Source organism: Pygocentrus nattereri, chromosome 4 (genome assembly GCF_015220715.1).
Source record: "Pygocentrus nattereri isolate fPygNat1 chromosome 4, fPygNat1.pri, whole genome shotgun sequence".
Classification (NCBI taxonomy): domain Eukaryota; kingdom Metazoa; phylum Chordata; class Actinopteri; order Characiformes; family Serrasalmidae; genus Pygocentrus; species Pygocentrus nattereri.
In genome coordinates, this window is record NC_051214.1 from 11,308,359 (window position 1) to 11,331,623 (window position 23,265).

Genomic DNA, 23,265 nt, shown 5'->3' on the forward strand with positions numbered 1-23,265 from the left:
ATTTTCTTATGCGTGTCTCCGCCATGAATGGATTATAGTTTTAGCCCGAAAAGCTTATCTGACAATGATCATAGAACAATGTCTCCGGCATCAGCAAACGCATTCAGAACAATTATAATTTATAATGATAAAGTTAGAATTTTCTGTGAGGGAGAATTCAGAGGCACTGAAAGCGTCAGACATCTGGCACTTGTAGACAGTTTTTAGTTTCTCTACAACTGAGCATTTCACATCAAACCACTCTGAATGACTTCACATCTTAATTTAATTATGCACACATTTCTAAAACATCTGTGGAATTCCGATTGAAGTTGATGTAACACCAACAACGTGATGTAGATCTGGCTGTTAAATGCTTTTTGTTTTCCAGGATTATATCGACTACCACCTAAAAACGCATCTGAAGACCGAATCCCATCACTCGATCCACTTCAGGAGGTGGTCTGAGGAGTCTCTTCTCTGTCAGTTTGGTTAATCTTCGTTTCTCCTTGCTGTGATTCACTGTCTTGCTTAATACACATGGTCAACGACTGTGATGAGCTGATTTGCGTACTACACGCCACACAGCAATCTGATTTCAATCTAACCGGAGCCACGTTTGATTATCAGGTGTAAATGCATGAGGTTAAACTCTTATCAGTTTCCAATACAGATACTTGAAACCACCTGTACACAGGGTCATTCTTGTTTTTTCTGACCTTAGGTGTTACCTCATTGAGTGCATTTACATGCACCTAATAATCCGATGGTTGCAGAAAATCAGATTTTGCCAGTCATCCGATCAACGCATTTTTATGCAATTGAGTCATCAGATAATTTGAAAACTCAAAGTCGGCATGAGCCAGAAATCATGTTTCTGTATTCCAAGCAGCCAATAAAATTAAAGGATTCTGATAAACTCACAGATGTGACGTAAACGCAGTGTAAAACTCGAACTTCATGCCGCAGCTTTTTTTTTTAAAACATTACACGACTTCACGTGAAAATATGAACTTACAACATCTAGAAAATTTCTTTATCAGATTTCAAGACATTACTCTGGTCTAAGGAATCAGAGCTGTTTACATGACCACCTGAATAACCAGATAACTGCAGTAAATGCACTCAATGTGTGTCGTATCACCCCAGAAAGTGTTATAACCTAATGTCAGCAAGTGTTCATATGCTGTCTAAGCAGTCACTGTTCATCATTAGCTACAGATTTCAATGTGCACGTTGCTGCCGATTGCCAATAGCTTTAGAAATAAGTTCTGTAAATACATTATTCCCTATAATTATACTTACATATCTCAGGATGGTCAATTTTATAAAAGAAACAAAAACATTTAAAAGGTTACTTTAATAAAACAAGCAATTTTGGACGTTTCTATTGATCCCGTCATCCTGGTGTTATTAAATAATGATCTGAGGTAAGAGCTTTTGATATGAAGGCAACAATACAGACAGTCGTTTTCAAAAGTCTGGATGTCCCTTTTGATTTTCCAAGTGAAAATAAGTTAAAACACTTTCTTTGCTGATTTAATATAAAAGGGAAAATTTAAACGTAAAATGAGAACTGTGCCAAAGTTATTATATACTTTGCACTAAAATTTGCAGAAAATGCCATATTTTAATTTATTCAAATCAACAAAACACGTCATTTGAGCAGGGCTGTTCAAACTGTTGCGTACGACGTATAAAACATCTTGTACTGCATTCGTATGGGGTGTATGAGGGCACTGAAACAGAACAGGATGGGAAGAACACCGAGTTTATTCGGTTCGTGAGGTCATGCACACAGCAGCTAAGGATGTTATTTAGCTTTGTACAAAGTTGCGTTTCCCCCAAGAGTCATCACATATTTGCTAGCATACATATTTGGTCCGACAGCAACCAAACCACCCATAATTCGACACTTGTTTGTAAAAAAAAAAAAAAAAGAAAGAAAAAAAAAAATGCATGGTTAATCAAGTATTGCATAAATTTCTTTACCCAGAATTCATCCTTGATTTAATGACAATAAGAAAAGAAGTCTAATTTCACACATCATTAAGATTTTTTTCCAACATTAAGGAAAAGCACTGTAAGAATCCTTGTGTAGCTGAACTGTAGGTAAGCACAGAGAATGAAAAATGAGGAAAAGGAGGAACAAGTACGAATAAAGTTAATTGCTGCAATATAATGTAGCTCAATTTTAACTTTGACAACTGTGTGTAAAAAGAGAACAACGCAATTTCAAAGGTTCTGTACATTCAGTAGTAGCTAGAAGGTACAGCTGGGACAGGTAGGTTTTAGAAAAAACTGCTCAGAAAAATATAGTGCATCTTTAGGATTTGAAATCTGAACTATGGATGAGTGCTTTACTCCAACCTTTCGCTTCTCAGTGCAAATGTTCAATGACAAATGAACATAAATCAACAAACGACGACATTACTGTACTTGTCTATACTGTGCAAAGCTGAAGCTGTAGAGGTTGATGAAAACGTATTTTTCCAGTTCAACACGAGATCAGTAGTTATGAGTGTCATATCAAAATGGAATGGTTAAAAATCTCATCTAAGCAAATATATAGGAGTGAAGTCTTTTAGGATGTTACGATTACACCGTAAATCGAGAGTGAAGCACTTCTGACGTTTGGACATTCCTACTGGAATAACTGAACGATGAGCTATTATTTATCAATATTTCTCACATAATATACAAAAAAACGCTTTGAGAGGCAGCTTAGAAAGAATCATCCTGGCAATTATTACAGTTATTAAGGCCTCTTAGTTGTAGTTAGAGTATTGAGGAAAAGTGCGCAAGGAAAAGCAAAGTCAAATGCAAAGAAAGAAAAGAAAAAAAAAACAAAACACAATATCGAATGATATTGATTCACTGTAAATCAACTATTTAAAGGAGAAAACAGAATCAGACAGAAATTAAACAATAAAGACCAATGCGAGTGACAACTGGCGATAAAAAAACCCAGTTCACTGAGGGGATGAGAGACAACAGTCATTTAAAGTGAGTCCTACTGTTCTCTGAATGTGGACTATGCTAGGAACTGTGTTCTTCCCTTTGATCTAGAAAGACTGGATTACGAGTGTGTGTCCAGGTGAGTCTACTTCAGCACACTCTAGTTGGCAGTGCCTTAAGTGTTGGTTGCATGTGTGTCAGCATTCCAGGAGGTCTACTTGAGCAGGCTCTGGAGCATGGCGGTGGCGTATGTGGGCCGTGCCTGCCGGGTCTCGATGGCGCTCCTCAGATACTGGATCCCTCCGCAACGCTCCCAGATCTCCTCGAACTGCCTGGGCAGGATCTCCGCTCCACGCTTACGGGTTAAGCCGGTCTCCTCTAGACTCAGTTCACACATCTCCATATCATCCTTACCTACAAACACAGAGATTGAAGCACCTTTAAGACCTCTCTCATAGCATGTGAGTTTCTTAGCAGTTAGTATTTCATTCTAGGTACCAGGATCATCACCATTTATAGATTAACTAGGGGGATCCATGGAAAGCTTGGATGGCCCCAAAATACCTGCTTATTTAAAAGTTTTATAGTAGTTTTATAGCAGGCATAAGACTGAGGCTATCTAATGAAGTTGGCACACAGTAAATCTTACATAACTTATAGAGGTGCTGGAAAGTTTATGAACCATTTATTCTTCTTTATTTTTGCTTATATGTGACCTAGACCTTCATCAGATTTTCACACAAGTCCTAATAGTAAATCATCTTCTTCTTTCGGCTGTTCCCTTTAGGGGTCGCCACTGCCTCCTCTACTTTTACACCAACCATCTCCATGTCCACCTTCACTACATCCATAAACCTTCTCTGAGGTCTACCTCTTCTCCTTCTACCCATCTCCAACATTCTTTGACCAATATATCCACTATTCCTCCTCAACACATGTCCAAACCATCTCAACCTGGCCTCTCTGGCGTTATCTCCAAACTGACAAGTCCTAATAGTAAATAAAGAGAATCAAATTAATGAGACAAAAATATTAGACACTGGTCATCTATTTATTGAGGAAAATGATCCAATATTTCATATCCATGAGTGGCAAAACTGTGTGAACCTTTGTTTTGTTAATTAACTGTTACTGTTTTCCAGTAACAGTTAATTAGTCCTGCAAAACGGCTTCAACTGTGTTATGTAGGTGGGTTTCCTCCCATGAACTGCTTGTCCTTCCACAATATTTCTATAGGTTTATGGTCAGGAATTGGCAGAACATTCCAAAACATTAACTCTCTTATTTTTTAAATGTTCTTTGGTAGAACGACATGCGTGCTTAGGGCTGTTATGTTGAATTTCAGCTCACAGACAGACGTCCTGAGATTTTCCTTCAGAATTTGCTGATATAATTCAGAGTTCATTGTTCCATCAATGATGGCAAACTGTCCTGGCCCAGAGGCAGCAAAACAGGCCCAAAACATGGTACTACCACCACCGTGTTTCATACACGGGATAAGGTGTTTATGCTGGAATGCAGTGATTTCATTTCTTCAAACATAACGCTTAAAACCAAAAATATCTATTTTGTTCTCATACAGATGGGCAGCTATGTACTTTTTAGAGATCGGCGGCTTTCTCTTGGCAACCCTGTCATGGCCACATTTGTTGTTCAGTCCTAAATGTGGACTCATGAACATTAACATTAGCCACTGTGAGACGGGCCTTTGCTTGCTTAGATGTTATCCTGGGTTCCTTTCTGATCTTGCAGACTATTACACTTTATCTACTATAAGGACTTGTAGTTTTAGGTTAAATTTTTGCAGAAATATAGAAAATTCTAAAGGGATCACAAACTTTTAAACACCATTTAAAATTACAATTCCATTCACTTACACTCAGGCATGGTTACAATGTCTACAAGGCAAACATTTTATTTATTACAAAAGGCATTTTATTTATTAAAATAAATCTGGTCAGAAACTGACCAATGAAGAATGAGGATGGCTAAATTGTGTATGTCTGTAATTGTCTGTAACTGCTGTCAGAGAACGTAAGTACAAGGTGGATGGTTCTAATAAAGTGGACGGTGAGGATATACATTGGAGTAAATGGAGGAAGAGATTTTCATCTGCTTACCTGCCACCAATAGAATGGGATGTTTATCTGGGTGCAGCTCCATCTGCCGGGCAATCCACGGGCCATCAAAATGGGCATACCACCAGCCCTTCTTCTTGTTCTGAGGGTCTTTGTATTCATCTCCTGGTCTGATAAAGGGGATACGGAAGTAGCGCTGCTGCCGGTTCATCAGGATCTCATGCTGCCGGGCTGGGATGGGTGGAGGAGCGTTTTGCTGGGCTGTGGGAGCAGAGATGTTGTTTTAAAGACATCGGAGAACATATTGCCATCCTGCAGTTTGCCAGTAGCCAGTGGAAGAGCCCTGGGTCAAAGCAATTTTTGTCTATGGGAAAAATGAATGGTATTTTTGAAAATCACCTATAAACACACCGTGATTAGCTTCTGAGTTAAAAGCTGATATGTTTTGGCCTCATATATGGCCGTCATCTGAACAGGCTGTGTAGAAGTCGGAATAGAAATATTAGTATATACAGGTTATAAGCAAGCTAACACTTCTGCACATTTAACTGACATCATAAGACTAGCGTAATAAACCGTGCAACCCAGCATGTTATTTAAGTGGCTTTGGGTAGTGAAGCGCTGTGCTGTGTGATAATATTGTGTGCATTTCCTAACTGCTGATGTTCTCTTCAAGCATAGTCATCTGTACTGCAATGCAAATAAGCTAGCGTTTATCGTAGTTGTAGTCTATTGAGTACTTTGGTCACTATAGAACGCATCCAAATGTTTGTAAACAAAGGGTTTTGCGAAAGGCCCAAAAAGCTGGACCAAAGACGTCTCTGGATTCTGAAGCAGAGTTCCCCCCTTCTGGGGCTACTGCATTGGCTCTCTTTATTCTACATGCTTTTTTTTTTTAGAATGAAAGGTTTAAAAGTCACGTCTCTGTGCAGTTTTTCTAGCACACGTGCTACCAGCTAAAAAAGATACTTGAAAAGGCTGGAATTAAGCTTGTTTTTACATAACTTGGTGACTTAAATGAAATGCGGAATAGTGTTAGCTTGCATGTACATATTTATAGATGTACAAAAGTTTGAATGTCATATTGAACGTTTTGTTTTAAGTGAAAACAAGGATACATCCTCAACACAGACCACATTTGTGTTTCGCCCTTTGTATCTACAAAATGGTAACTTTGCAGGAGAAGAAAAAAAAAACATACATTCACTTTAATGAAAGTCAATAGAACCAGAATTTTTTCCAGGTCATTTTGGGCTGTTTCTTTCTGTCCATTCATCTTGAAATTTACATACAATGTAAAAGGAATTAGGCAAAAACTGAAAAATGTCAAAAATGGATATACAAGGTTTTTTCTGGCAACAGCGACATTAATGCACAATAACTGTTTATCTGCTGAATTTAACATGTTGGGGAAAAAAACAAAACACAAAATGTGGCCTGTTGGAAAGTAAAGGCACTTTTCATACTGCATTGTTTTTAAACTCACATATATTTCAAAAAATTGCACTGAAATTGAGATTGAGATTCATTCTCCACTGAATGGAGAAGCGCCGTCTTATTTTCAAGTGTGGCTTGCTTGCATACGACTGCAGGTTTGATGCTGTTAAGAGGATCGTTAACATCTGTGGGAAAAATACATACAGCAAAGCACATCAAAGGGCAAAACATTTACCGAAGATGTGCAATTGGATGAATTTAGAAAATGCCAAACATTTTTTTTCTTACAGACAAAGCCAGCTTAGACCAGGACTTCCTCATTGGGCATGTTCCCAACTACAAAATGACGCACAGCCTGTGAGGTCTACTGCACTCCATCATGGGTGTTTAGTCTGTGAACTATCGAGGTTCTGGGGCCATTATTTATGGAGTCACCACTACTAGCACTGCAGGGAAAAGCTAAAGGGCCCTGTTTTCATGGTGCAAGGTTCATAACTTAGGCCTGTCCAAAAGACGTGGTATTTTCATGCAGGGTGCAATCATAAGCGCTAAGCGCTATGCAATCATAAGTGCTATCATTTCATACCTCTTAAACAGCTGCGCTACGCACCACGTCCAAATACCGAAATGGAGCAGTGAAGAAAGGTTCACTAAAAAAGCAGAGAGAGGTGCACGCTGTGGCTCTACCGGCACCTCATTCTCCTCATAATAACATATTCCATTACTCTGTTAAGCCACAGAATATTAGGTGGAGCAGAACGTTCACAAGATATTAGTCTTCAAAATTGAGAATGTGCAATGCAATAAAGGCCAATAGAAATAACACCTGTGTCTCTGAAAACATTCAGGTTGGAAAATTGTGAGGTTTAGGCTTTTTACCCCTGATATACACATTAAGTAACGGTGGAACTAGTTATTCTATTAGAACTAGTCTTCTATTACATATAAGAACCTATCTGGTTTACCCATGCTCTGCCCACGAACGCAACTGTTGTGAGGTTGGACAAGCTTTAAAGAACGCTGCCAAAAACTCTATTCAAAGAAAATTTGTAGTTCAGGGTCACTAAATAAGTGAGTTTCCAGTTTAAATTGCTGCGCTATGGAGACAGTCCTTTTTAAACACCAGGACAATACACAAAAAGTTTGGTCAACTTTAAAATTAAAGGGAACTCAAAACTTTTTTTTTTCTGAATTAGCTTGAGGGAATAGATCATCAGAGCCCTGAAGCAGTGTTAGCTCTAAAAAGCTGCGCCTTGAAACTTAAGCAGACTGAACTTTTCTTTATTACATTGCACTGGTATAGTTTTTCAGGAATGTTTGGACACCGTGTCATTCACACATGCAACACTACAACAGTACTTTACTGGGATGCATGTGTTCATACCATAAAAGTCCTGTTAAACAGTGACAGAACAGCACGGATAGCCAACAGCACCTTCTTTTCTAAATTAAGTACATACACAATATGGTCAAAAGTATGTGAACTCATGAGCTTGTTGGACATCCTATTTCATAACCATGGGCTTTCATATGGAGTTGGTCCCCTTTGCAGCTATAAGAGCCTCCACTCCATTAAAAGGGCCTTCCACAAGATTTTGGAATGTGCCTACATTTGTGGGGATTTTGTGCCCATTCAGTCAAAAGGGCTTTTATGAGATTAGGCACTGATGTTGAACAAGAAGGTCTGACCACTGGAGTTCCTCCACATTAAGCTCATCAAACCATGTCTTCATAGACTTCGCTCTGTGCACTGGAGCACAGTCATTAGCTTGTTGTCACAAAGTTGGAATCATGTAACTGTATAAAATGTCCTTGTATCTTTGTACACTGTAGCACTAATCCCTTAAAATCCCAGGCTTATTATAAATTAAGGCTTATTATCCAGCAACTACATGGACTGCAAAAACTGTCAAAACAGCCCCAGATCATTATCCTTCCTCTACCAAACTTCCTCTACCTCTACTGTTGGTACTACACATTCTGGTAGGTAGCATTCTCTTAGCATCCTCCAAACACAGATTCGTCCATCAGACTGACAGATACCTAATAACTACCTAATAATTCATTTCAGTTCCATAATGCATTCCAACTTGTCCAACCTTTCACGAGTTGCTACAAAAGCACGCAGAGCAATTTGTGGTTTGCGGTCAGTTAGTATTTTTTTTTGTTTGTTTGTTTGTTTTTTACTTTTACTGACTCTTTACAGTGGTGGTGGTAGAACCAGAGGGATGATGTCTACAACCAAATACAGCTATCCAAAATGACCAGTAAACCTACATGTGTTTTCAGAGCATAATGGTAAAATAGTGAAAAATTCAATCCATGTCTTCCATGCTGTGGTCTTCCGTACCACTCTGACCTGCTTGCATTTAAAAAATGCTCTGTAGGCCAGGTTTTTGTCCAAAGGTTCAATTGTTTGAAGACTGAGCAAGTGATTAAACAAGTAGAACCAGATAAGATTGGACACCACTGCTTTAGGCCAAAAAGTAGCTAAACTATCATAAAACAACATCTCAGGCATGTGATAATGTATTTGTGAACAGCTTGTGTAATATCTTTCTATGAGGTGGCATTTAGAGGCTTTAGACGTCCTTCGTGAAGAATGCAGAAGCTTTCAGAGACTTACATTTCTCCAGAACGGAGAACTTCACACCAAGCTGAATAACTATGTTTACATCTACATAGCTGAATTACGCTTTTGACGCATTTGGCTGTTGAGCTTTATAAGGTATAGAAAACACTTGCTTCACGCTGCAGAAAGTGTGAAACTGATACAGCTCACACTCCACCATCATGAAAATACCAGTGTCAGAGTTCTGCGTTTAAGATGTAGACAGTCTTTGCACACCCATGAAAAAAGGCCTGTAATGTTATAACGAAGGGATATAAGACCAAGATCACACAGACTCATAATGCTGTGATCACCACTATCTAGGGAAGTCTAGATCATTTATTTAGTTCATTTAGTTGTGAGTGATCTCTCGTGATTAGCATAATTAAAATTTGGTGTTATTATTATAAGAAATCAACAGAGTCACATTTTCAGCTCGTAATTGTGACCATGAATTTAACCATGAAATCCCCCAGTAACATGTACCATCATAGCACCTTAGCAAAACTTCCCTTAAACACCTTGTAGAAGTACTAAATGCCCATGTTGGCCAGAAAAACTTTTGAGAGCAGCATAATTCCAGCCTAATTAACGCACAATCATTTGGGCAGCCCCGTTTAATCGCCCATGTGTTTTGTCATTACTTCAGATCATATGCAATAAAAGTAATAATATACTTTGCGCATGCAGTCCTAAAGGCTATACACAAGGTACGTACTGTACCTCATCACTTCAGCTCAAACCCATCGTTAAAGTGTCAGCAAATTACTTCAGCAGAATAAGAGAATTACAGGTTGTCTAGTTTGTCCATTTTTCTTGCGAGAAGGAACCAAAATGTCATGCCGATTACTGCTCCATTACTGGTTTGAATCTAGTTATTAACTGGAGACCGTTTTCCACAAAAGCATGAGAACTGCCACAGAGGCGGTCAGTCGCAGAGCGCTACGACATCAACAGGCTGACATGAGCTCCCTCCTTCATGGAGAAGTTTTTTAAAAAATGTCACATTTGCATATTCAAAAAGACCGCTGTAAAAACACGGACTAGAATATGGACGAGACAAGGAGCAAAAGTTTGGTTAACAAGCGGTCCCTACCTTTCCCCAGCATCCCATCATGCAGCCACACTTTTACAGACATCAGCAAGGACCCACTGGAACATTTGGCCAAGAAGTGTTTTGGACAGAAAGAGCCTTTTTCATATCCAAATAATATCCTACAAATAAGCGCTGCTATAGCCTCGCTCACTGCTAGCTCCATGGAACGTCCCAAATCTCGAAGCTCCGACAACTTCATTCCCACTGCCAAATGGGTTTGCGCTTGCCGTACCGCTTTCCTCTGGGCTGTGGCGGCGATAAGGAAATTGAGTTGGCTAATTTCACGCCACTCTCAATAATCAGTGCTTGATTATGAATGCCTGAGCAAGTCTTTGGCTTTGTGCTTCAATAAGAAGTCAATTACGATGTTTCGCTTTCAATCAGTCGGTGGACTTCTCTCCCCCATCACACTCCGGTGGCCGTAACAAGAGCACGGCAAACATCCAAAACACAATTTAATCAAATGGGGACGATTTGGACGCCCCTATTCGCAGGTTCATAAACTCATTATATTTCTGTCAGGATCAATAGATCCAGTCTTTGTGCAGTGGACAGGTAGGTTTGTTTTGACTACTCCGAGCATTGCTTAGGAAAATGCTTTGTTGTGACTGTATGTGCATTTAATATACTCCATATGAGCATGCTAATAGGCCATCTGTTATGCTGTGTTGAAATAAAATGTGCTGTTCCATGCCTCATAGTGGTACCAACGGGGACATGAATCCACCCAAAAACTGCCATGGGGACAACTTTACTGGTGAAAATTGATGACAAAGCTTTAGCTGTATTGTTTTTTTTTTTGTTTTTTTTTTATTAAAAGTGGAAAACAGGTAGAAGGATGCTCTGTATTCTTTCATTTATTGTTGTATAAAACTGGGCGTGCCTGGACTTCAACTAAGAAAAAAAAAAAAATCTTGTTTATTCCACTAACAATAACAAAAAACAAAAATTTAACTCAGTTGCTGATGGCAGAGGTGGAATTTTCCATCGCGGCTCCACTGACAACAATGGAATATCCAGTTTGCTCACATCCGTCCACTGACAACATGTAAACACATTAATCCTGCAGTGATAAACCTATACGACCTTAGATTCACATCTGGCAGACACTCTTATCCAGAGCGATTTACAGTTTAATCATGTGACAGAGGTAAAAGAATGTAACGTTAGGAGTCTTGCCCAAGGACTAATGTATATAAATATATATCCATATAAATACATCTTATAGAAAGTGAGCTTGCTCAAACTGGGAATGATGTTAGCCACTACACCAGAGCAACTGTGCAAGATGACCGCCAATTTCAGTATAATCGGAGGTGCGCGCCATCATTTATATTCACATGGGCTGGATGCCAGATTATACGCTAAAAATTCTCTGATGCGATGCGAGGAAATGGCCGCATTCCGCTTGGGTCATCTATCAGCTCTAATCAGCTACAAACACTTGGCACGAGTTGTGCATCATCCCATGTTGTTGTTCTAGTGTATGACAGTACGTTCTGTTACCATGATAAATTACATCACATTATATTACAACATGGTCTTCTGAGCATATCATGGATATGGTCAATATTTAATGTACACTGACCAACTGCATGTTTAATTACAAAGAGAGCAGAATTAGGCCTGTTTATTTGGATTTACTTGCCATTGTACTTGTACTTGTTCCATTTTATCAGGTCCACTGTGTTAGAAACAGTAAAAAATGTGCAATCCATCACCAAAATGTCACCTAATAAGTATTGTGATATATTTTTGTCATACTGCCCACCACTTGTTCTCCTGTTGGTGGCTTAAATGTGCACCATAGCAATAATCATGTTTCCAGATGTCCGTCCAAAGTTTCAGATGGTGTCGTACGCGGCACCAAATTAGCCAACGGTAAGCACTAAGACCACAGTTCCTTCATTATTTTCATCTGCAACAGGTCTACTTGACCTACTTTGACCATAATACACTCCCATTTAGGAACAATTGTTGATTCATGATGTGCTAGATGGTGGCCTGGTCACTTTTTTCATGGAAGCAAAAATCAGCCAGGTTTCTAGAGAGTTCAACCACCTTCTAAGAGCAAGAGGGGTGGTGGGAGGGGTGAGGGTGAGGAGGGTAGGGGATCTAAACCCAGGGCATCCTGCTTTCCAGAAGCAGAGGATAGTAAAAGGGGTAGGGCGCAGTTATTAAGAGGCTGGAGCAGCCCGGCTGTTAGTGCTGTTATGTTACCATCAAGTGGCACTTACGCGCTTTTCTCACATGCGGGACATGATCTGCAAACAAACGAGGTGTCTGTTACACATTTTCATTATGGTGTTTGTGTCACAGAAAGATCAGAAATAAACAAACAACTACAACAACATCAGCAGTGGCAGATATACTAGACAGAAACATATGATCCTACGTTAATTAAAACACTTTTGTTTTTAGTACAACTTGGCGCCGTGGTGCTGTGTGTGTTCTCCCTGTCTCACTAAGTGTATGTACCATTTTATGAAATTGCCGTGGATTAGAGAGGAATCATGAGGTGTTTTTCTTTCTGATGTGCCGCTTTTATTACCTGGTTCTATTTATATTCAGCATAGCCTTAAGTAGGCTAAAACGATCATTTAAGATTCCTCTCACACAGCGCAATATCCTTTTTGGCTACTTCCTTCTGGGAGATGCTACAGCTGCTTAATAACCAAGGCAAGACTTTAAGACTAGATTTTTCTTTACTGCCTTAGACTCATTACAATTCTTCTTATTAGCGCACATCATTAGAGTCAACCTATAGGTTTCCCTGGTCCTTGTAGGAATGCATTTGTGAACTCATATTAGAAGTCCGCTGATGTATCGGTAGTCTCACAATATCAGCTGATTTAAATATATTACTTTTTATTTATATTATTGTTTTATTGCTTTAGTATATTTTATGATATCTTTATTTTCTATTTATCCATCTGTAAATAGTGTACTTAGCATTACTTTGTACACTATTTCAGTCAAATTGATCCGATTTGAACTAAAATACTAGAGTACAAGATTAACAATTAGTATATAAGAAAAAAAATGCATATTCAACATTATCTGTTATCAGGACGTTTTCCATAAAATTTTAATGTTAGTAATAATATAAAGTTTATATTATGCCTTTATGGATGAAATCACAAAACCTTGTGTCCTCCTATTTTGTATATATTGCTGATACCCTCATAAGTATTTGATTCATTTGAGGTAAAAAATGGGCGAGAAAAAAAAGGCATGAAAAAAAGCCTTTCAATAACTCAATCCTACACTAAAAGTGTGAGAAATTCAATATATATTTATTTTTCCAAACAAAAACACAGGTACTGGCATCCCCTGAGATTCACTGGAGTATCAATATTGAGGTGACAGAGAGGCCAAATGAATTTAATCAGGAAGATCAGTGAATACACAACTGAAATGAGAAGTAAAATGAGGGTGTATTGACTTTATAATAGCCAATAATAACAAAGTCTGAAAATATGTCCCAAATCCACTATAAATTAAGAGCTTTAAGACAACAGCAGTTTAAAACAACAGAGCCGTGGTAAACGTGCCTAGAAGAGGTTGCAGGTTTACTTCACTCTGACAACACGGCCGTCCCTCTGACTCAAGAATTATAGGGGAGAACTAGGGGTGTAACGATTCTCCAAATCCATAGTTTGGTTGAGTTTTGAGCCACAGTTCAGTTCATGTTTGCATTTTTTGGGGGGTGGGGGAGAACATTGAGCATGAATAAGAAAAAAACAGAGAAAAAGTTTCTAGGTTTTATTAAATTACCAGCAATTCGAAACACTAAAGAGAAGAACATGGTACAATATCTTAACTTCATATAAATTAACTATGTTAATAAAACAAATGAATGAATAAATAAATAACAAACACCAATTTTGTGATTTACATGTGTTACAGTTGGTCCTGTTTGGTGTGGGCAAAAATATATACCACGATATAATAAAGATTCAGACTGTTTCAGTAAATAGCAGCGTATTCATGGATATATTTTTTTTCGATTTTGGATCATTTTTGTAGATTAATAGCAGCACATTATTCTAGATGTCCCTTCACTTTTAACGTACATCTAAAATACCTTTATTTATACTGTAAAGTCCACAGCTTCTCTGAGTGAGGCAAAAAACGTATATAGCTGAAGTTACTTCTTATTTATTATTTGTTTAAGGTCCAAAAGTCATGTGCGTGTCTCTTACACTCCAGCTTCCCGGAACTCAGGAAACATTACAAGACCACTATTAGTATTAGTAGCCTGTAGGCTGAGTACATGGCTGAAGCAGCTGGCTGAGGAGCGCTGCACACGGATAGCCGGGTAATTTTCATGCTCACCTAAATGCTAACGGCTAATCCCAAGAGACTGGCTTTTACTTCCACTTTCTTTTCCCTGTTAACTCATTAACTCAATCTGATGTCTGTTCCTTTGACAATAAACTGGACTAACTTACCTCAACTCACTACACAAAAAGTGAGGTGTGTTTTTCACTGTTTGTATGTTGCTTTCTTTCCAGATTCGTTACAGCCCTTGTGAGTCCTAGTGAGGACTCATTGCTGTAATGCTGGCAATGGGAGGCTGCACAAAGTGCTAAAGGCATGGATACAACAGACTCACCATTAGCATGTTATATGCAAAAAAAATGATCTTCCAAAATAAATCTGTAGACCAACACAGAGAGAGGGAGAGAGACTTATGGACACAGCACCCCCCTCCCCCCCACTAGCTGTTCTGTTATTTGCTGTGCAGGCGCTGGTTTAGAGCTCATCTCTTCTCTCTGACACACATTATGGCACATAAGGCCCCATTACCTGTCCTTGCTTGTCTCCTTTGAAAGGAGTCAGGCTGCTTTAGCCATGCTCCGTTAATAACAGCCACAGATCGCGCATCAATGCGTCCTGCTGAACATGCATAAACACACCAGCTCAGAAAATAGCTAGCCAGCGCCCGACGCCTTTGAATCCTCCGAGCCGCGCGAGCTCTTTGTCACCATGGTGACTTCCAGCAGCGGGGACAGAAAAGCAGTTAGGGGCTTACGGGCTGTAGGGAGATATGCTGATATTCTCTGCTGATAGCAGCACTTACATTTGATCAGACTGCTTACTGAATATTTGCTCTTCAAGACTATTTGTAGCCAAAGCCCTTGAACCTTAAGGGCCACACGTCCCTCACTTCCCTTCCTCATTTTGATTACTATCTATTTTCAGAGTAATTACTGGAGGAGTGTTTATATGCTTGAATTCATTGTTCACCATCACTTAGTGTGATGCTGTCAAATGACGGTATAGAATAGGCAGTTATGCTGCATTTGGGTGTTAATGCATCCCTGCCCTTCACTTAGCTGCATACAGACGTCACAAGGGTGTTTTCAGTGAAATTCAGTCTTGCTAAGTCAATATTTATGTTCTCATTTTTGGACTAATGAATAGTGTGTGTCAATAAACTGATCTAAAGCATTGTAAGTCGCATCTTATGGTGTCTGAGTCATAAAAAAAGCAGCACTACAATTTCCAACAATACATTCCTCATTTCTAATATAGACTGCAGATCACTACATAAGTTCAATATGTATGAAAATGCTTCACAAGTCGTGTTATTAACATTAACAGCAGATAAAGCTTCTGACTCTGTTGAAATAAAAACAAAGATACTGACGATTAGAATTCTTAATAGTCAATTTAAGATAAAATTGTCTCAAGATAAAATAGCTTTTATGTTAAAAACTTGTTTTTAAATATCACTGAGATTTTGCAGTTATATATTCAGTAATGCTTGGACAGTTTTCATTTGTGCCAGAGAGGGCGACAAAGGTCTTTTCACAAACAAACGTTTTAGAAACAAAAGATTTTACAGAGGAACTTCAGCCCCTGCAAGTTGGTGGAACTATTCATGCTGTATTTTGTTTTTAGCAAAGTGGGCTGTTACACAATGTCTAAAGAAAAGTATCATTTATCTTTTGGCAAGAACGAAGTCAACTGTTTTTTACTGGCTAGCAGATTTGGGTTTTTGCGTAAAGAAGACATGTGGATTAATCAAACAGTAACACTGAAAGTTATTATTATTCTTTTAGCCAGTATGAAGACAAACACATCTTCATTCTGACTGAAAAAAAAGATCATTGCTGTTTAATAAACCCACAAGTCTTCTTTACACATCCTAAAGAGTTTAAAAAAGTACACTGAACCTGATTTGAAGGTTTCACTGCATTAAATCCATAATAATAAACTTGGCCTGAAAAGAGCAATTGTTAAAATCACAATTGTTAAACATCAAATCCTATTCCACACAAAAAATACTGCTTCATACGCTGTTGTCCCTAACTGCTGGGTGTGTAAATTAAGTAAAACCAAGTGTGGCGCTTTGGATAATGGATCAGAGCACAAAACACTCATGCATACAAAATGCACAAAAAAACAAACAAAAAAAAAACGATAAGTTCTATGGACTGATTTAATTCACAATCATCAATAAATAATCCCGACTCTATTGCTTCTTATATAGCAGAAACATGGAATGATAAGTGCAGCTGCTTGCAATCATGGAGCCAGAATTAAATGTACAGTTAAGTTCTGTAGTTCTTACCAACCCATGTAAATGTGCATTTACTTATCCACGCACTTTTCATAAACTTTTTTTCCGGTAAACAGTTTTTTCCCCTTATGTAGTACAACAATAATGAAGGAGTAGAGAATTTGTTTTTAAATCACATTTAAAATTAGATATATTTTCAACAACGCAATGAAATAAGAGAAGTTATAATCGCCCCCTACACTTCCTGTAGGGTACTGCACTCCGTCAGAATGACACATTTTTTTCTCTTCAGGATACATGGACCAACACAAATGTTTTGAAAGCTTTTTGAAAGTTACATTATTGATCAGCGCATTTTCCTTGAGAAGTCTGTTTCAGAGCTATGAGCTTTTATTACAGCAGTCACAATGTTAAACTTATTCAGCCTTATAGAGGGCCTTAAAGATCGTTTTATCATAATCAGTGTCATAGACTAATAACGGGCTTTCGCAACTTCTTGCTGCAGCTCCACATGTGCTGTGCATGTGTGTGTACCGTACCGTACTCGGTGATGGATTTGGGCGCTCTCTGTTCTGCCTCCGTGTTGCGTTTTTTGTTCTTTGACTTCCATGCATGGTAGACCTTCAGCCTGCGGTGGAACTCCTCCCTACATGCAGCCAACAACTCGATGTCTGTAAAGGGGGGGGGCAATAGGGAGGAATGGAGGAGAGAAAAGAGGAGGGGATCATTGAGCTTTCTCTGTCCAGCAAAAGTCAAAAACAGATGAACACAGACACACAAGACACAGAACAGGGAGGGGGGGAAGGAGAGAGAGAGGGAGAAGGAGAGAGAGAACGAGAGAGATGGACAGGCAGACAGACAGAGGCAGACAGAGAGAGAGAGAGAGAGAGAGAGAGAGAGAGAGAGAGAGAGAGAGAGAGAGAGAGAGAGAGAGAGAGAGGCAGAGACAGAATGAAAGAGACGTACACAGGAAGAGAGAGGCAGGCAGACAGGGAGAGGCAGGCAGAAAAAGAGGCAGTCAGAAAGAGAGAGGAAGTCAGAGAGAGAGGCGGAGTGAGATCGAGAGAAATAGACAGGCAGACAGGAGAAGAGATAGAGACTAGAGACAGATACACCAACACACAGTGTTCTTCCTCTTTAACGAGATTACTTCATCAACAGCTCGGTCCTCTAACTGATCACGTGATCAAAACACACCCCTTTCGTCCACTCCTCAGATGACCACCTGTATCTACCTCAAACAAACAGTGTGGCTGCTTCTGAGTGACTGTTTTACCTGCTCCTGCCTCAGCATGGGCCCAGCGCCAAACACAACAGCTCCAATTTCACTGCTAAGTGGATGAAAAAGGAGTGAAAGGAGGTTTTTTTTTTCCTCCTCAGAGCTGAAGGAGCAGCGATACAGCAGTGATTCTTCCAGAAAGACTCCAGTAATACAGTGCTTGATGATAACAATCATCAAGTCTAGTTGACTAGAGATAACAGCCTTCAATAAAAAAGCACAGAGACACAGAGAGAGACAGACAGAGAGGTGGGGGGGGGGTCTATCCCTTGTTGCCATGGGCTACCAGCACTGTTTCCCTCCACCTTCAGCTCCACCAGCCCTCTCTCACTGAGGGCAAAGTAATGCGCAGCAGCAATATCTCACCATCAAGCCTCGACCCTAAGAACACTTTATTAGCTCCAGCGCTAATTCAGAACAGCGCAGCTAGTTCAAAGGATCAGCTACGTTCAGAGCTTCTTCTCATTGATCTCCAACCAACAGACCATTATGCTGACGCCTCACGTACCCAGTGGGCCGAGCAGTTTGAGATCAATGAGAAGACTTTTGCTGCTGGCATTTCCTGGATGAATCTCAGAGCTAAACAGCTAAGCAGCAGGTGCAGGCCTGGTTTACTTGGATGACGCCACTTCTACAGTGAACGAAGAAAAGTCTGGCAATTAAACTCTACAGAATGTCCCCCTTAGCTCAAATGTGGCCAATTAGGCAAAAGAAGTTGGTATCCAAAGTTCCATTCTTAATCCATAGGGTTTAATATGATGTTGGGCCACCCTTTGCAGCTATAAGAGCTTCAACTTTTCTGGGAAGGCTTTCCACGAGCTTTATGAAAGTGTTTATGGGAATTGTTGACCGTTCTTCCAAAAGCGCAGTTGTGAAGTCAGACCCTGATGTTGGATGAGAAGGCCTGGCTCACAGTCTCCGCTCTAATTCATCCCAAAGGTATTGTCGGGTTGAGGTCAGGACTCAGTCAAGTTCTTCTACACCAAACTCGCTCATCCATGTCTTTATGGACCTTGCTTTGTGCACTGGTACGCAGTCATGTTGGAACAGGAAGGGGCCGTCCTCAAACTGTTCCCACAAAGTTGGGAGCATGAAATTGTCCAAAATCTCTTGGTCTGCTGAAGCATTAAGAGTTCCTTTCACTGGAACTAAGTGGCTGAGCCCAACTCCTGAAGAATAACCCCACACCACAATCCCCCCTCCACCAAACTTTACATCTGGCACAATGCAGTCAGACAAGTACCGTTCTCCTGGCAACGGCCAAACCCAGACCATCATTTTGCCAGAAGGAGAAGCGTGATTCATCACTCCAGAGAACACGTCTCCACTGCTCTAGAGTCCAGTGGCGGCACTTTACACCACTGCATTCAACGCTTTGCATTAAGCTTGGTGATGTAAGGCTTGGATGCAGCTGCTCGGCTATGGAAACCCATTCCATGAAGCACTAATACTTTCAAAAAATCCTAAAGATGAATCTCAAATAGCTCATTGCTCCCTATATAGTGCACTATGTGAGTTATGAAATTTTGGCTTTTACACCCCAATATTAGGCTTTATCTCCAGTATGAATTGTGCACACATGGCCGAATCCAGAGAGGTTTTTTGTTAGACACACTGTGCTCTGTTTAGATGCAGTAGCCATTTTTATGTGCTGCACTTTTTAGGGTGAAGGGAGCCAATTTGAGATTCTGCCTAAAATGACTTGCAGCAGTGTTGCGTCACCTGACCTGAATACTGATTGGCTGAATGTATTTCTCAGGTTCTGTTGGAGAACAGTGCTGGCATTTGACCATTTCTGCTGTAAAAAAAAAGAAAAAACTTGCGATGCTTCGACGATGGACAACATGCTATTCAGAGTTGTATGTGTTATAAAGTCTCTTCTTAAGTAGCCTTTAAATAAAGTGTTCTTCAATATTATGCTGCACAGCTAAAATAGTAGTTTTGATGCTTAAATTTTGTTTGCATTTTTTCAAAACTAAAGCAAGGTTTTGAACTATTCTGCAGGCATTTCAACTGCAACTGCAGTTCGGGGACAATGGTGTAAATTTTCTCATTTCATCACGTTAATAGACACGACTTACCACAGGATGTGTTGATGGCATCTCGGAGCTCTGCATACTTCCACTTGCTGAGTTCGTACTTCTTGGCATTGGCTGCGGCCTTCGTGGCTTGCACCTGCGGACCCCTGCAATATAACCAACCCCCCGCCCCCCCAAAGAAAAAAAATAAAATAATAAAATAAAGAAGACAAGAAAAAAAGAGAAACCAGAGGATTTTAGACACAGCACAGCTACCTGCCTTTTGAAGTGGAAGCCTGCTAAGAGCGAATGTGGGTTATACAGATAAAACACTGATTGCGTAATTTAGGAGGAGACATCACAGGCAGGTAATAAAAAGGAAAGAATGGGAGATGAGTGAGGTTCAATTAGACCAGAGAGAAAAGCACAAAGGGAAAAGTGACTCTGGGTGTCTGGGTGCGATTCAGAACACACACACAAATGACTCTACCATGAATGGCTGGAGTGAACAGCGGTCAGGACTGGTCAGAAAGAGGTGGTGTGTAGTGCTGATTGGATGATTATCATGATTATTAACACGAGATGGAAGTGCAGCCACCTTGTTTAGACTTGTGATTACGGAACTCTGATATGCAGTATGTGCGAAGAAACACACACACACACACACACACACACACACACACACACACACACACACACACACACACACAAGCAAATACACACTGTGAATACGCTTGATCTCTCCGTCTGTCTCTTTCCTTTTTACTGTTTCAACTCTGGAAGTTGCCCTTTACAGAGATATACCTTTGGGATTAAGCAGCTCACTGACATCCAATCTGATTGGTAGACATGGTCTCTGTCACTCAGTGAGCCTGGCCTTACACTGTACTGGCTGTTTACACTGTATGGGCTATTTAGAGATGCACAGAGCTGGAGATGTGAAGAGAACACAGAACAGAAGAGAAGGAAGAAGCACAGAGAAGCACAGAAGAAAAAAAGAGAAGAGCAGAAATAAAGGAGAAAAGACGAGAGAAAAGAAGAGAAGAAATGAGAGCTGAGAAGAGCAGATGAGAAAAAACAAGGGAGGAAACTAGAAGGGAAGACAAAGAGAAGAGAAGAGCAAAGAAGAGCAAAGAAGGGAATAAAACAGATAAGCAGCAATGAGACATAAGGGGAGGAGATAAGAGCACAGAGAAGAAGGAAGGAGCAGAAAAAAGAAGAGAACAAATGAAAAGAGAAGGTGAGAAGATAAGGCAAGAGAAGAGAGAATGAGATAAGAGCACAGAAGAAGAAAAGAAAGGAGCAGAAAAGGAGAAAAGAAATGAGAGATTAGTAGAGAAGAGAAGAATGGAGAAGAGAAGAAAGGATTGAAGAGGACAGAAAAAGAACAGAAGAGATGAGAAGATATAAGACATGAGGAGAAGAGATAGGAGCACATAAGTGAGGAGTGCTTATTAGAAGAGGAGATATAAAGAAAAGAGAAAAAAAGGAGAGAAAAAGTGTAGAGAAGAATGAAGAAACAATAAGAGATTAAGAGCAGAGAAGGGAGAAAAGAAGATAAAAGAAAGAAGAGTAGAGAAAACAAAGGAGAAAAGAAGAGAAGAAAGAAGAGTTGAGAAAAAAAGAAAAGGGAAAAGAAGAAAAGAGAAGAAAATAGAGAAGAGCACAAAAGAAGAGAGATTAAAAGAAGAAATGAGAAGAAAGAGCACAAGACTACAGAAAAGAAAGGAGAAGAGATAAGAAGAAAGGCAAAGAGTAGAGGAGAAAGAAAAGAGAAGACGAAAAGAGATAAGAAATGACAGAAGAGAAGAAAGAAGAATAGATGAGTGAAAAAGAAAGCAGTAGACAAGAGACAAAAAAGGAACAGAAGAAAAGAGAAGAAACGAGACCTGCAGAATAGATAAAAGCACATAGAAGAGCTGGAATGAGAAGGGGTTCATGAAAAGAGAAGGGGAGAGAAAAAGAAAAGGGAAGAAAAAAAAGAAAGTTTACAGAAGAATGAAGAAAAAGACAAGATGACACATAGATAAGGGGATGAGAAAAAGAGCAGTGGAAAAAAGAAAGAAGACAGCAGCGAAGAGTAAAGAGCAGATACAATGAAACAGAAAGAAGATGAAAGAAGAGAACAGAAAAGTGTACAGAAAATAAAGAACATGTCAGAAAAGGAGAAACGTGAAGAAAAGAGACAAGCAGAGACAAGAAAAAGAGCAGAGAAGAAGGGCAGAGAGGAGAAGAGAAGAGAGGAGAAAAGAAGAGCAGAGACAAGAAAGCAGATATGAGAAGAAGAGACGAGAAGAAGAGCAGAGAAGAAGAGCAGAGAAGAAATGTGAAGAGAAGAATGGAGAAGAGCAGAGAGAAGAGCAGAAAAGAGAAGAAATGTGGAGAGAAGAGAAGAGCAGAGAAGAAATTTGAAGAGAAAAATGGAGAAGAGCAGAGAAGAAATGTGAAGAGAAAATGGAGAAGAGCAGAGAAGAGCAGAGAAGAAGAGCAGAGAGAAGAAGAGCAGAGAGGAGAAGAGCAGAGAAGAGAAGAGCAGAGAAGAGAAGAAGAAATGTGAAGAGAAGAATGGAGAAGAGCAGAAAAGAAGAAATGTGGAGAGAAGTGAAGAGCAGAGAAGAGAAGAAATGTGAAGAGAAGAGCAGAGATGTGAAGAGCAGAAAAGAGAAGAAATGTGGAGAGAAGAGAAGAGCAGAGAAGAAATGTGGAGAGAAGAGCAGAGAAGAGTGAAGAGCAGAGTAGAAATGTGAAGAGAACAGCAGAAAAGAGCAGAGCAGAGCAGAGCAGAGCAGAGCAGAGCAGAGAAGAGAAGAGAAGAGAAGAGAAGAGAAGAGAAGAGAAGAAGAGAGCCCTGCTATCCTGAAACTCCTTCCTTGCTCTGGCTGAGATCCTCCTCCAGGCTTACCGGCTGCTGAAGCCTATTAGCTGTGGAGATTAGTGTTGTAGCTGCTCTCTAACGTCACTCATTCACATCTCCTCCAAACGCAACAGGCTAAAAAAATCTCCCAGGCAGTGTCACACTCAGCGTCCAGGAAGAGCAAATTAGAAAATTAGAGAACAGTCCTACAGTCCTGCACTGCCTTTCTTCTGGGAATCAATAAGACAGATAAGTGCTTATCATCAGCATCTAATGCTAAATGACTGGTGACAGAGATCAGAAGCCTTTCACTCTCATGTGAGTGAAGAGGATCTAGCAAAAACATGTTATCCTTCATTTCTGAGGGAGGGGTGAGTAAACCTTATGGGAAATAAGTGTTGAACAACACTGCCAACACACACA

General features: G+C 39.8%; 1 protein-coding gene across 1 annotated transcript in view; it reads right to left on the bottom strand.

The window, feature by feature from the left end:
- Positions 1-1,734: 1,734 nt before the first annotated feature.
- myo6a (myosin VIa) overlaps positions 1,735-23,265 on the bottom strand; it is a 177,766-nt gene continuing 156,235 nt past the window's right edge. The window contains exons 32-36 of the mRNA XM_017697703.2: positions 20,052-20,155; positions 17,231-17,362; positions 12,397-12,423; positions 5,058-5,276; positions 1,735-3,351 (exon numbers count right to left, since the gene is read on the bottom strand). Coding sequence (XP_017553192.2) covers positions 3,152-3,351; positions 5,058-5,276; positions 12,397-12,423; positions 17,231-17,362; positions 20,052-20,155 — 682 coding nt within the window. The 3' untranslated portion in view covers positions 1,735-3,151. The remainder of the gene's footprint in view (positions 3,352-5,057; positions 5,277-12,396; positions 12,424-17,230; positions 17,363-20,051; positions 20,156-23,265) is intronic.